The following is a 12,802-nucleotide window of genomic DNA, read 5'->3' on the forward strand; positions in this document are numbered from 1 at the left end:
GACATTCCATGCATCATATTATAATGTTTCACTAACGCTAAGACATGACACACAGCTTTTACTTTTATAACAGATCTGAACTCAGAATGGCATATCTTATGTTTATAATTGGAGAGTTTTTTTCATTTTTCATGTTATACAAACAATAGCAAATAATTGGTGGTGTCATAGATTCAATGAACAAGTTACACAGAAAGGACTTCTTTACAGGTCTGCCTCCACTAGACACTAAGTTTCTAGAAAACAAGTGCTGCTGTTCATGGTTATATCTCTAGACAGCCCCTTTTATGTTGTCAACAAATACCAACTGAACCAAAAATAGTCCTTACGCAAATGGGAGTGATCTGCCTCACAAAGCTGTTTAGAACCATGACTACAAAATGTTCTGTTGCTGCCCCTCCTCGCATCCTCTTAGCCCATCTTGAACTTTGCCTGCATCTGGGGTTTTGAGCACATTGAAATTCTCAAGCACCAGCTTCTTTTTGTCTCTGCCTTAGGGTAGAGTTCCAGCAGAACAGACAAGAGAAATGCCTTTCAGGAGATTTAAGTGCCCCCAGAAGCTGCCCTCCACCAATAAGAGGCAGGTGTGGGTGGATAAATATCCCAGCTACCCGATTCCTTGGAGAAACAATTCTAAAACACTCTACACAGTTCCTCAGAGGGATGCCCTCAAGACTAAGCCTCAGATGTTTAAAGCAGGAAGACCCCTCATTAACAGAGATGTGCTGGATTCTCTCCCTTCCTTGGCTCCCTTTCCTCCCCCCATCCCACTCCTGCATGTACAAATTGTCCATACCCTCTAATAAACAATTTGCCTCTGCTTTCAGGAGAAGAATTTTGAAATGAGACACAAATGCAAAGAAAAGTTACAAGCTGTGGGTGCATATATTCACATAACTGATGAAAGAGGATGCCCCCATTCCTCCTCCGTGCCAATTACAAACCCACAGGAGGGCGAGAAGCACAGAGAAATCACTGCAGTGCACAACTGACAGGCACAGTTGCACAGGGACAGTGCAAGGACAGCAGTACCTGTCTGCCCTTCTCTGCTCACTGTTAACTCATAGTCAGCGTATTCCTGAGTCCTTAGGTGCACAGCTCAGTCCGTGCTCCTAGAGTGGGGAAGTGACTCTGTGGACAAGAATGGCCTTTGTCACAGATGAAATTTCAGTTCTAAACTGTGCAAGGCATCATTGCAACCTCATTGCCCTTCTTTAACATTTCTTCTCTTAGAGTTCCTTCAGGTGTTAAATAATGTTGGTGCCTGTTCTCCAGCTACAGGAAATAGAAGTGTCCAGCTCTTCGGTCTCTCTAAATCAAGTGCCTCACTTATTAACAAAAGGCAGGCATTAACATACCTCTGGGGGTAAATTATACAAATTCTAAAAACATCCAAATGGTCAATAGAATAAGCCCATCCATATGCTGCTTAATGTGACAACTCTGGGGTATATTTCACAGGTTCTCCAATCTAGTAGGTTCTACCAGAATGAAGTTTTTCTCAAAATTAAATTTTCTACTGAGTCGTATGGATGTCTTTTTGTGGCTAACATGGTCTACTGGTAAACATGTACTTAACATTTCTCAGAGAAAAACCACTTTAACCACTTCATATGATACATTAAGTACTTATGTACACAAAATACATTTTAAGAAATAAAAAGTGTTTCCCTTTTGAAGACAATTCTTTGCCTATTCTAGTACAAAGAAAGATCTTCATTCTTGTTGAGGATAAATTAGTTCTGTCTTCTGAATTGTCACAAAGCATATCAGATCTCTTTTTTCAATTATCTTTAATTAAGTTAAATTATATATTAAACATATTTAATATGCAATATATAATAAAATATAATTTTATATTAAAGATACATTTATATCTTTAAATATATATAAAATAATCAGGCATCCATCAGAAAATGCTAACAGAAATTGATTACAATTCAGCATTTGACAAAGACCTTGAATATATAAGCTGTCTGCTACATAAATACTCAAATCATATTACTTTCCAAAGAAATGACTTTATTGAGTTAGGATTCTCATCTTACTGTCCATCTTTAACAGAAATATTTTTAAAAATCCACCCATTTAAACATTCCAACCGTAATTTGAAGATACTACGATTATGTCATGCAATATCATTTAGATAAAAGGATCCAAGCAAAAAGGTGTCCTCAAATTCAGTGCTACTCAACCCCTCTAAAAAAAGAGGTCACTTCTTCATCAGTGCCTGTAATTTAGGTTTATTAGATAATATAAAACCTCTTTGTCAGGACGCTAGGACACTTCTGGGGCCCTTTTGTGGTACTTAACTCAGATCAGGTACACCTTTCTCTGCTCCTGTTTGCTCGCATCTGTCCTATTTTCATTGTCCTCTGATATTGTATTTAATTTTTAAACCAATTAAAATGTTCTGGCAAGTAATGAGATTAAATCTCTCACCAATGGTGGTAACCTATCAGTAGGGAACTGAGGTGAATAGCAAAAAAGCATTTGACCACAAACAAGTAATTGTGCACTAAGCCTGAACTGGAGCATCACGGAACAGCGCTAGAGAAGTTACTTTGCCTCTTCCTCCTCCTTCTTGTCTTGTTTTTAGTGTTTTATTTTCCTCCACAAAGGTCTCATTGTTGAAGTGACAGCAGAGGCCCAAAGTAGAATGGATTATTTCTCAGCTTCTCTCTCCATCTGAGGCATAACCTACCTGGGCTGCTAAAAGAGCTCTTTTCTGTCGATTTTCATTAAACCCGTTTCTGGAAGAAAACAAAAAGAACTTGTATAGTCAAAGGCCCCTAGGCAACCTGAACAAGCCTTTCCCAAGAGAGAGCTGATGTTTTCCTCCTGATTTCCATCACTTTATCAAAGAGGTCTTTCTTGGTTTAACACTGAAAATGTCCCCCTCCCCCTTTTGAAGGGGTTAGATTTGTGTGGTGGTGCTGTCTCATTTTACAAAATTCAGGAGTGTCCCCAGATCTCTTCAGTCTCTGATGTAAACTGCATTTTAGGAAGGAACTTTGAGATAGAGAAATAAACAAAATAGTGTAACACTGTAGCACCAACATGCATGATAACTGCTCCACGTGCCTTCATAAAATACTTCATAAGTATCCCACAAGTGCACGTTCACTTTTTTCAAATGGAATACTCAATTCTCTATCTTTTCCATGTCTTCAGATTAACATTACTGTGAGTAAGCGCATCAAACCAAATTTTCAAAATCAATGGGTAGAATTCTGCTTTTCATTAAACAGAGCAGTCTAGTCCAAAAAATAATCTTCATTACTGACTGCTAGAACCATTTTATTCTTTTTATCATTAAAAACTGCTTTAATCTGTTAAGAATATTGCACATTTCTAATCAATGATGCATACTAATAATAACAATAGGAAATTACTGAATATATTAATAACCTCTTTTGAAATGAAAATAATGTCTTTGTATCCACAGCCATTGGATACCACCAAGAATTCCTCTTATAATTAAAATAAAAGGAAATAATTTTGTTCCATTGATAAGGAACTAAATGCTTAATAATTTTTAATTTGTGGAAATGTTTAAAGAACTATGTCTCATGCCCTTGTTTTGTAAAATATTGCATTAATTTTTTTGAGAGCAGATACACAGCCTGCTGAGTTTGGCTCATTCCCATTATCTTTATGTTTCAGAGGACATGAAGAACGAGAAATACTCACTCTGATCTTCTCGTCAAGATGGATGATGTACAAATATAGCCTGCCAGAGATAAACATATGTGATAAGAATGAACAAATTATCCAAATACCTTGGCCACATGTTCTGATTATAAAACAAGTTTAAATGTAATTCTAAAATACAGACTGAGATTTGACCAGCAAATTCCTTATGGGCCATCAGGGTGACCAGTAACCCAGAAAGAATGGGCAGTGTACATACAGGGCCATGATACAGTGGAATAAGCACTGGTCTTGAAGACAGAGATCCAAGCTCTAGTCCCATCCTACCACGTAGCAAACACCAAAGTTCAGCAAGCACATCACAGAATGATGGTGGGGGCCAAGCTGATCTCCAAAGTCCCCTCCAGCTCTCAACGCTCTAAGACTATCTCCTCTTGGAGTTGCAGTCACTACTAGGATTGGAAGATAGTGTCTGTAACCATGCTAGCTTTTTACACTTCAGTAATTTTTCCCACTTCCTCTACAAGTCCCAAAATATACAGCCTTTTTCAGTGATTAAATGTAAATAAATGTATGGCTAAATGTGAATAAATCTTTCTGCCATAAAAATACTTTATAAAAATTAATTTATAAATATCTTGCTATAATTGAAAATCAATTCTTAATCTCAAATGTTAAATCCTTCTTAAGACATTCTTTTACCATTCTTTGACATGATGACATCAAGAAAGGTTAAGTACTCAATGTCTCCTTCTCTGCTATAAAATTTCAAATGTTTAATTTATACAACTATTTTAAACCATTATTTAGAAGAGAAAAGGAATCAGAGCTTCTTCTAGTACAGTTTTATATCATAATAAAATCATGATTTTAACATTTAAAAAAGAGACTCATAAATATAAAACTAAAAGTTCCAAAGTATCCACATTATTAAAAAGTTTCCCCCAAAATGATCTGAGTGTCGTTTAGTATATACCCATTCTAATGACTTCAAAGTGCTTTACAGTATAAGAGGAAACAGTTTCCACCATTCACAAGAAAGACTAAAAAACAATAAAATAAGGTAAAAGTTTAATATGAGTTCTTACCTTGTAATGAAAACAGCAGTATATGAAGCAAGAATATACTCCAAGGTATCATTAAATTGAGTTTTCTCACAATGTTCATTTCAGTATAGCCTTTCCCCCTGAAATGTAACTAAATTGTTGGTCTTTACTATGATGGCATCTTAGAAGTATGAGTATTTGTAGAGTGTTCTAATTCTTATAAATATAGCTTTGTAATAAAGGAATTAAAAAAGGAATTCCAGCCTTTCTAACCACATTCAGCATCTGAAGCTTTGGAACTTGCAAGCAACCCTTTGGCTGAGTCTCTCATTAGAAATGCATGGCAGCTTCTTACCTGAGCCCGTATTAGTTACACCCTTCCCTACTCGTGCACATCATACCCTTTGTAGCCTATATTATTAGCCTTTTATGACTTCTAAAAACAGTAGCATCAAACAAATAAAAAACACTATTATCTCCTGAGGTCATAAGAGATAACCATTATTCCTAACTGTTGATCTCTTCCCTGTTTTATTCATGAAATAATTACTGTCCTTTGAAAGAAGATGAAATAAAATCCTATCAGTCATTCCCAGAATTTCTAGATGTTCTCATAAACTTTTCTTTAAGATTTATAAGTAAACTAAAATTACGTGCATATATTTTCAACTCTAGTCCCATTACAGTGTAGTTTAAGTTGACCTGCTCAAGTGCTCACAGATCTTTCTGTTAAACATTCCTCAACTGAAGCAGAAAATAATGCAAAAAGATGATAGTCTAATATTTGATTTTAAAAAGAAAATACAGTAACTCGCCTAATCCTGAAAACCTTCCTTCACACCCTGTTTTTCCATCCTCTATGACATGCACCCAATTAGACAACAAGGAAAGACTTCTTAATTCAGCAGAAAGTGCACTCTTCTCTGGAAGCGACTGATTACCTGGATTAGTATCAGAGAACAGCTCTAATATTTCACAACGAACTTCAAAGAAATGAGCAAAGCCCCATAAATGAGTGAAGGCCATGATTGTACTGTGGGTGCACGTTTCCATAACAGATCCCCTCAGTCACCTGCACGGGTATCAGACTCACTTAGCAGAAGGGTCACAGTAGTAAAGAATCTCTAACCGCACAAGAACTACCTTGAGACAAGAACACACAGCAGTTCTTAATACCTTGCTGTACTCAGACACTTTTTATGCAATGACTGCCAGGTCTTTGCTGTGAAAATATCCTTGATATCCTGATACATTGCATGCCCAACACCTATTATATAAACAGTTTCTTGTCTATGTCTCAAACTTAATAATCTTTTACTCTTGTTTTACATGATCTTAATGCCTTTCCACTGCCTATATAATTGCCAATTCTATGAGCCAAGAGAAGATGTTTCCCTATAACTTCATATTTTAAGCATGAAGAAACACATAAACTCCCTCAAAATATATGTAGCTCTATGCCTACACACAAACACATATATGTACCACTCATTTTAAAATTTTGATGAATTAGTTTAAATAATTTAAGTGTAGTATGTATTTAATAAATATTTATTAAAAGGTTATTGGTCATTACTCAAACTAATTAGACAATAAATTAATATAATTCTAAACAGATAGACCTAGTTATTTATAGTTACACTCTAATTTTTGGTCTAAAAATCTGTACCTACTCAACCACCTTTAAAATTAACATTCTACACACTTAAGATGTGAATACAGAATCAATTTTAAAGCTTGAAATTTGTTTAGAGAACAATAATTTTCCTACAAAAAATTTTTTAATTCAATGCACCAAATTTGTTTACACAAAATATTTATTACCTCTTTCTGAAAAGCATGAAAATGTATATAACAAATACACATTACTAAGTTCCCTCCTTAATTTAAAACAGTTTATCTTAGCTTCATAGTTTCCTATAAAAATCAACCTAAAATGTGACGATTCTATAAATCATATTTTAGGATTATTTTTTCCTTACTCTGGTAACTGCTTGACTTAAAACTTTTCACAAGTGACATACTTCTAGAAAAATTAAAAATGGCAGCCAAAGTTAAATTTCATGGTTCAAAAAAGAAACATTTTGATAATGTTTACAGTTATTTCTAAATACTACCAGAACTTGGTGAAGAAGGATAAGTAAACAACAATATAAAGCCTGAGAAAACTATTTCTTTCTAATATAATACTCAGATACTTTATGTACTTAATTCAAATGTAAGAACTCTCAACTTTTCATCTCAGATTTCATACAGTATCTTTAAGCATTCAATTCAAAAGCATCGGAACTATTTTCACGAGTTAAAGTTGAAAATTCCAAGGCTGTATCATCTGGCATTTTTATTACTCTTATTCTATTTTGAACTCTATGTATTTAAAACATATAAATTAAATTGTCTGGTAAAGAAAACAGTAGAAATTATCGTGGGACTTCTCAGGGTGACCATTCTTTTATAGCTAGAGGTTTATGTATGCTGGATTTCTATTCCTCCTGCATCCAGATTTAGAGTAGGTGGGAGATTAGTAGAACGAACAATGGCAGAGAAAACAATACCAGAAACTGCAAGTTCTTTTTCAACTAACTGTTTTATGAAGTCATTACATTAAATGGTAGGCTGCAGGAGATGAGCAAAATAGACTTCCATGGATAGCTACAATAGAGAGTTTAGATGAAAGATTAAACCCAGAACCACACACACAAAGAGAATTTATGACTGCTGCCACATGAAGTTATTACTGTCAAAATTTAGTTGACAGCTTTTATATTTCATTCTACCCTGACAAAGGAACTCTGGCAAAGAGTGAGTCAGTCGCCTGCTTGTGAAGAGATATTAAGTTCATAAGAAGTCTGAGGCGACTACAGAAGGCATGGGAGAAGCAGTTCCCTTTCTGCTGCAAGAGCACTGCACATTTTCCCACAGGGAATATGATCTTTAGAAAGCTGACATCTGACAAACTATTGGCTTCAACACATTGCATTAAAAACAACTGGCAGGTATGGGAAATTGTTGCGCTTGCAGTCATACATCAATAATGGAGGAACATTTTTAATTAAGTTTATCATCTTTAAGAAAAATTAACTTCTTTGGTGATTCGTATAGCACTCATTTTTCATTCATGGAAATCAAATCTAAAATAGATAACATTTGATTCTCATCCTATCACATTCTACTAGTGAAGTGCAATTATTCCTCACTTGCTTTTCTAAACCTAACACATTTCAGGTTAGCGATTTTATCCAGAATTATGTTATCATTGAGCAGCAAAAAGAGTCCTATATCTTTGATGTGATTTTAACCACTCTGAACTTAACTGCCTGATTATAAAGTAGCTTTTCAGTGTTCTATTTATGCTCACAAGGTGTGTTGCTTGGCACTTCCTGGTATTTTGTGTAATTTAATTTGCAGATGACATCTAGCTTAGCTTTTCTAAATACAGACTGTGTGTTATAAGTAGATCTATGTTGGCCATAATTTCAATTTAAAGCTCACCCACAGAAGTTAATGTATTGGTTTATAAGGACATTCACTTTTCAAGTTGCTATGGTGCCACTATCTTTCATCTTGAAAGAAGTAATGTTCCTACAACTAAAGTTTCATCTTGCCAACATTTTAGCATCAAGTTCAAAACATAAGACCAGTATTCCCTCTAGTTCTCTTTTTTCTAAAGTGCTTGCATACTATAGCACATCTCATGTGCATCTATAATACATGGTGTAATACATAATACCCTGTATGTATGTATGACAATGTAAATTAAGCTGCTTTCTCATGTTTTCAATTCCATTTTAATCTTCGATCGTTTTGGACTTACTTATTTTAGAGTTGCTGAGGGATAAAGTTACCTGACTTTCTCAAGGGGAGGAGGTTCCTAACCTTGTTGCTGGTTGTGTTTGCTTCTCAGACTTAGGGTAAGTTACCTCATAGATTTTGTAATTTTGAATTTGGGGTCCATGTGTGGTACAGCATTTCCTATGATGATTCTTTACTGCCAAGGGTGAAAATGTGCTCCTCCAAAAAAGAGTTTCTATCTGTTTCTGCCAATAGCTGTAAGGAATTTCATGCAAATTTCTCAACTTGAGAGTTCCCAATGTACTGAGTATAAATTCAGATCCCAAATCTAGTTTCTGCTTTGCTTTTGGCCTCTGGTGATATTCCCTACTTCCATCCAATCACTCAAATAGACGACTACTTTTTTATTCGGCATGCCCAGGTATTTAATAGCTGACAAAATTTTAGTTCATTTAATTGGCTGTACTGCCAAAAACAGAACCACCAACAACCAAAAATTATATGCTTTTATTTTCTAGGCTACTACTCTGTATATTTGCAACATACATTCTCAACTGAATTAGACTTTAATACAGAGCCATCTATGACTTTATTTTTCTGGGCTCCAAAATCACTGCAGATGGTTATTGCAGCCATGAAATTAAAAGATGCTTATTCCTTGGAAGGAAAGTTATGACCAACCTAGACAGCATATTAAAACCCAGAGACATTATTTTGCCAACAAAGGTCCGTCTAGCCAAGGCTATGGTTTTTCCAGTGGTCACGTAGGGATGTGACAGTTGGACTATAAACAAAGCTGAGCACCAAAAAATTGATGCTTTTGAACTGTGGTGTTGGAGAAGACTTTTGAGAGTCCCTTGGACTGCAAGGAATCCAACCAGTCCATCCTAAAGGAGATCAGCCCTGGGTGTTCATTGGAAGAACTGATGTTGAGGTTGAAACTCCAATACTTTGGCCACCTGATGCAAAGAGCTGACTCATTGGAAAAGATCCTGATGCTGGAAAGATTGAGGGCAGGAGGAGAAGGGGACGACAGAGGATGAGATAGTTAGATGGCATCACTGACTCCATGGACAGGGGTTTGGGTGAACTCCGGGAGTTGGTGATGGACAGGGAGGCCTGGCGTGCTGCGGTTCATGGGGTCGCGAAGAGTCGGACACGACTGAGCGACTGAACTGAACTGAACTGATGATTCACAGGTAAATATTTACCTCATTACCTCTTGTATTAATTATACCCAAGTTATTCAAAACAACTACAAACTTATAAAGAAAGCATATCAAAACATCTCATACTCAGATCAAATTATTTAAAATACATCAAAACCTGTCAGATCCCCAAATGTCATGGTTGGGATGGCTTCATATAACACCAAGACTCCAACTCAGACACCTGACCAAAATTTACGACAATAGCCACTGCGACCTGCAGCCTGGAGAATCAAACATCAGCTTATCATCTTCTACCTTTACTGGTTAGCAAGGCTAACACAGAAAAACTGCCTTTAGAGACATGGCATCATTGTGGTTTTCAGCAGAGCACAAATCAATATGAAAACATAACTCAAAAAAAAAAAAACAACTAAGCCCTTCATTGTGATTTGAGAGTCACATGAAGGTCAGATCCGCCCCAAAAAGTGTTCCCCCCTTATCTTGACATGACCTCTTCTCTGGCTCCCAGCCTGAATTAGTCTTACTGAGTTACATGCAAAATTGTTATCAGTATCTCCCAAAAGCTGCAGTGCAAACATACTAGCTCCCTTGGAAGGTTTTTTTCAGTCTTCTCTTCTAACAAGATAAGTTTATCAACTTTACTGTAGAATACAGAGGTGGTTCTCAAACTTTGGTGTACGCGAGAATCACCTAGGGAGTATATTATAAGAACAGATTCCCAAACCCAGCTCCATCACATAGAGTGTTTTCTGATCCATGAATCTAAAGGAGGTTAGGCATCTGTGTTGTAAAAGGGAATCTAGCTTTGGGGAGATTAATACCAAACTAGTCCATTCTATTCCAAAAAAAGAAATGCAAGTGAATTACAAATATGGAAACACTGACAGATCCCCTGGAGGAGAATAAAACAGAGGTTGGAAAAATTAAGTGGAGGTGGAGGGCCAGCCTCATCACCTACTAGTAAACAGTCCCTTGTTTGGGAAGATGAAATGGGTCTGTTATTTTGCTAATTTGCTTCCTCCTCTTTCCACACTTCTTATGCAGAGGAATTCCTCCCAGAGGCTACATAGCTTCTGCCCCACTGGGATCATATCTGTGCAACTCTCACTATGATAGGTGGAATGGCTCCCCAAAGACATCCATGTCCTAATTTCCAGAGCTTGTGAATTTTGGCTTGCACTGTAAAAGAGATTTATAGATGAAATGAAGTTAGCTAATTTAATTCCCTGTGGGCCCAGTGTAACCACTGAGTCCTTATGAGTGAAAGCAGAAATCAAAAGAATTAGAGTGCAAGAGAGATTCAAAGAGGGATGAAGCTGCCATAAGCCATGGATTTCAAGGTGCTTCTAGAAGCAGGCAATGGAAAAGATTCTCTCCTAGAGCTTCCAGAAGGAATGCAGCTCCCCCAGCATCTTGATTCTAGCCCAGTGAAACTCATTTCAGATTTCTGACCTCCAGAACCAAAAGATAACAAACTTGTGTTGTTTTTAGCCATTAAGTCTGTGGTAATTTGTTACAGCAGCAATAGGAGCTAACATGCACTTACATTCTCTGGCCACTAGGGACAGGCACTGGATGCTAAACAAAATAATACATGGTGGTCCTGCAATAGATCTGGTTCCCTTTCTCAGGTATTGAAACACAAATCATAGAGACTACAGTCACATGTTGTCATAAGGCTGTGGGCCCTGGAACATTTTGGTCACACAGAATTAGAGATGGCAGCTATTTTCCAGTCATGTACATGTTATTACATAAGCAAAGAAAGCTATTCTGCAAAAAGAAATAGAAGAATGGAACAGATGTTCCAAAGGAAGCAGAGAAAGTGATGGCGAGGATGCTTCATCACGTTTTTAGTTTCCATGACTACGTCTACCCCGTCACTTCCTTTTTACTTGAGTCAACTTGGTTAGGGTTTTGTTCCTTGACATGCAATGATCCATAAGTGAAACAGAGGAACTAAGAAAATGGAGGATGAGCATAGCTGATTTTATGTGTTAACTTGACAGAACCGCAGGACGCCCAGATATTCAGTTAAATATCAACGGTATTTTGGATGTGTCTGTGAAGGTATTTCTGGATGAGATTAACACGCGAATTGGTAGACTGAGCAAAGCAGATTGCCCTCCCCAGTGTGGGTGGGCCTCAATCCAACCCACTGGAGAACTGATAGAATAAAAAGGCACATAAGGAAGGATCCATTGTCTCTGCCTGACTGTTTTGAACTGGGACATGTGTCCTCTTCTGCCTTTGGATTCAGAGTTGGACAAGAACTATACCATTGGCCCTCCCAGGTCTCTAGCTTGCCAACTACAGATCTTGGGAATGTCCTCCTGTTAACTGTTCAGTTCAGTTCAGTTCAGTTCAGTTCAATCTCTCAGTTGTGTCCGACTCTTTGAGATCCCATGGACTGCAGCACGCCAGGCCTCCCTGTCCATCACCAACTCCCAAAGTTACTCAAACTCACGTCCATTGAGACAGTGATGCCCTCTAGCCATCTCATCCTCTGCCGTCCCCTTCTCCTCCTGCCTTCAATCCTCCCCAGCATGAGGGTCTTTTCAAACGAGTCAGTTCTTCGCATCAGGTGGCCAAAGTGTTGGAGTTTCAGCTTCAACATCAGTCCTTCCAATGGACATTCAGGACTGATCTTCTTTAGGATGGACTGGTCCAAGGGACTCTCAAGAGTTTTCTCCAATACCACAGTTCAAAAGCATCAATTCTTTGGCACTCAGCTTTCTTTATAGCTCAGCTTTCTTTCTTTCTTTCCAACTCTCACATCCAACCATGACCACTGGAAAAACCATAGCTTTGACTAGACAGACCTTTGTTGGCAAAGTAATGTCTCTGGTTTTTAATATGCTGTCTAGGTTGGTCATAACTTTTCTTCCAAGGAGTAAGCATCTTTAATTTCATGGCTGCAGTCACCATCTGCAGTGATTTTGAAGCCCTCAAAAATAAAGTCTGCCTGTTTCCACTATTTCTCCATCTATTTTCCATGAAGTGACAGGACTGCATGCCTTGATCTTCGTTTTCTGAATGTTGAGCTTTAAGCCAACTTTTTACTCTCCTCTTTCACTTTCATCAAGAGGCTCTTTAGCTCATCTTTACTTTCTGCCATAACTCTAAGAGATACTAAAA

At 37.2% G+C, this 12,802-nt stretch overlaps 1 protein-coding gene across 1 annotated transcript in view; it reads right to left on the reverse strand.

The window, feature by feature from the left end:
* Window positions 1-407, reverse strand: part of OTOGL (otogelin like) — a 168,976-nt gene extending 168,569 nt beyond the window's left edge. Inside the window, exon 1 of the mRNA XM_040233978.1 lies at window positions 330-407. Within this exon, the coding sequence (XP_040089912.1) occupies window positions 330-407 (78 nt within the window). The remainder of the gene's footprint in view (window positions 1-329) is intronic.
* Window positions 408-12,802: the final 12,395 nt, after the last annotated feature.

The sequence above is a fragment of the Oryx dammah genome, unplaced genomic scaffold, assembly GCF_014754425.2.
Source record: "Oryx dammah isolate SB20612 unplaced genomic scaffold, SCBI_Odam_1.1 HiC_scaffold_29, whole genome shotgun sequence".
NCBI lineage: Eukaryota > Metazoa > Chordata > Mammalia > Artiodactyla > Bovidae > Oryx > Oryx dammah.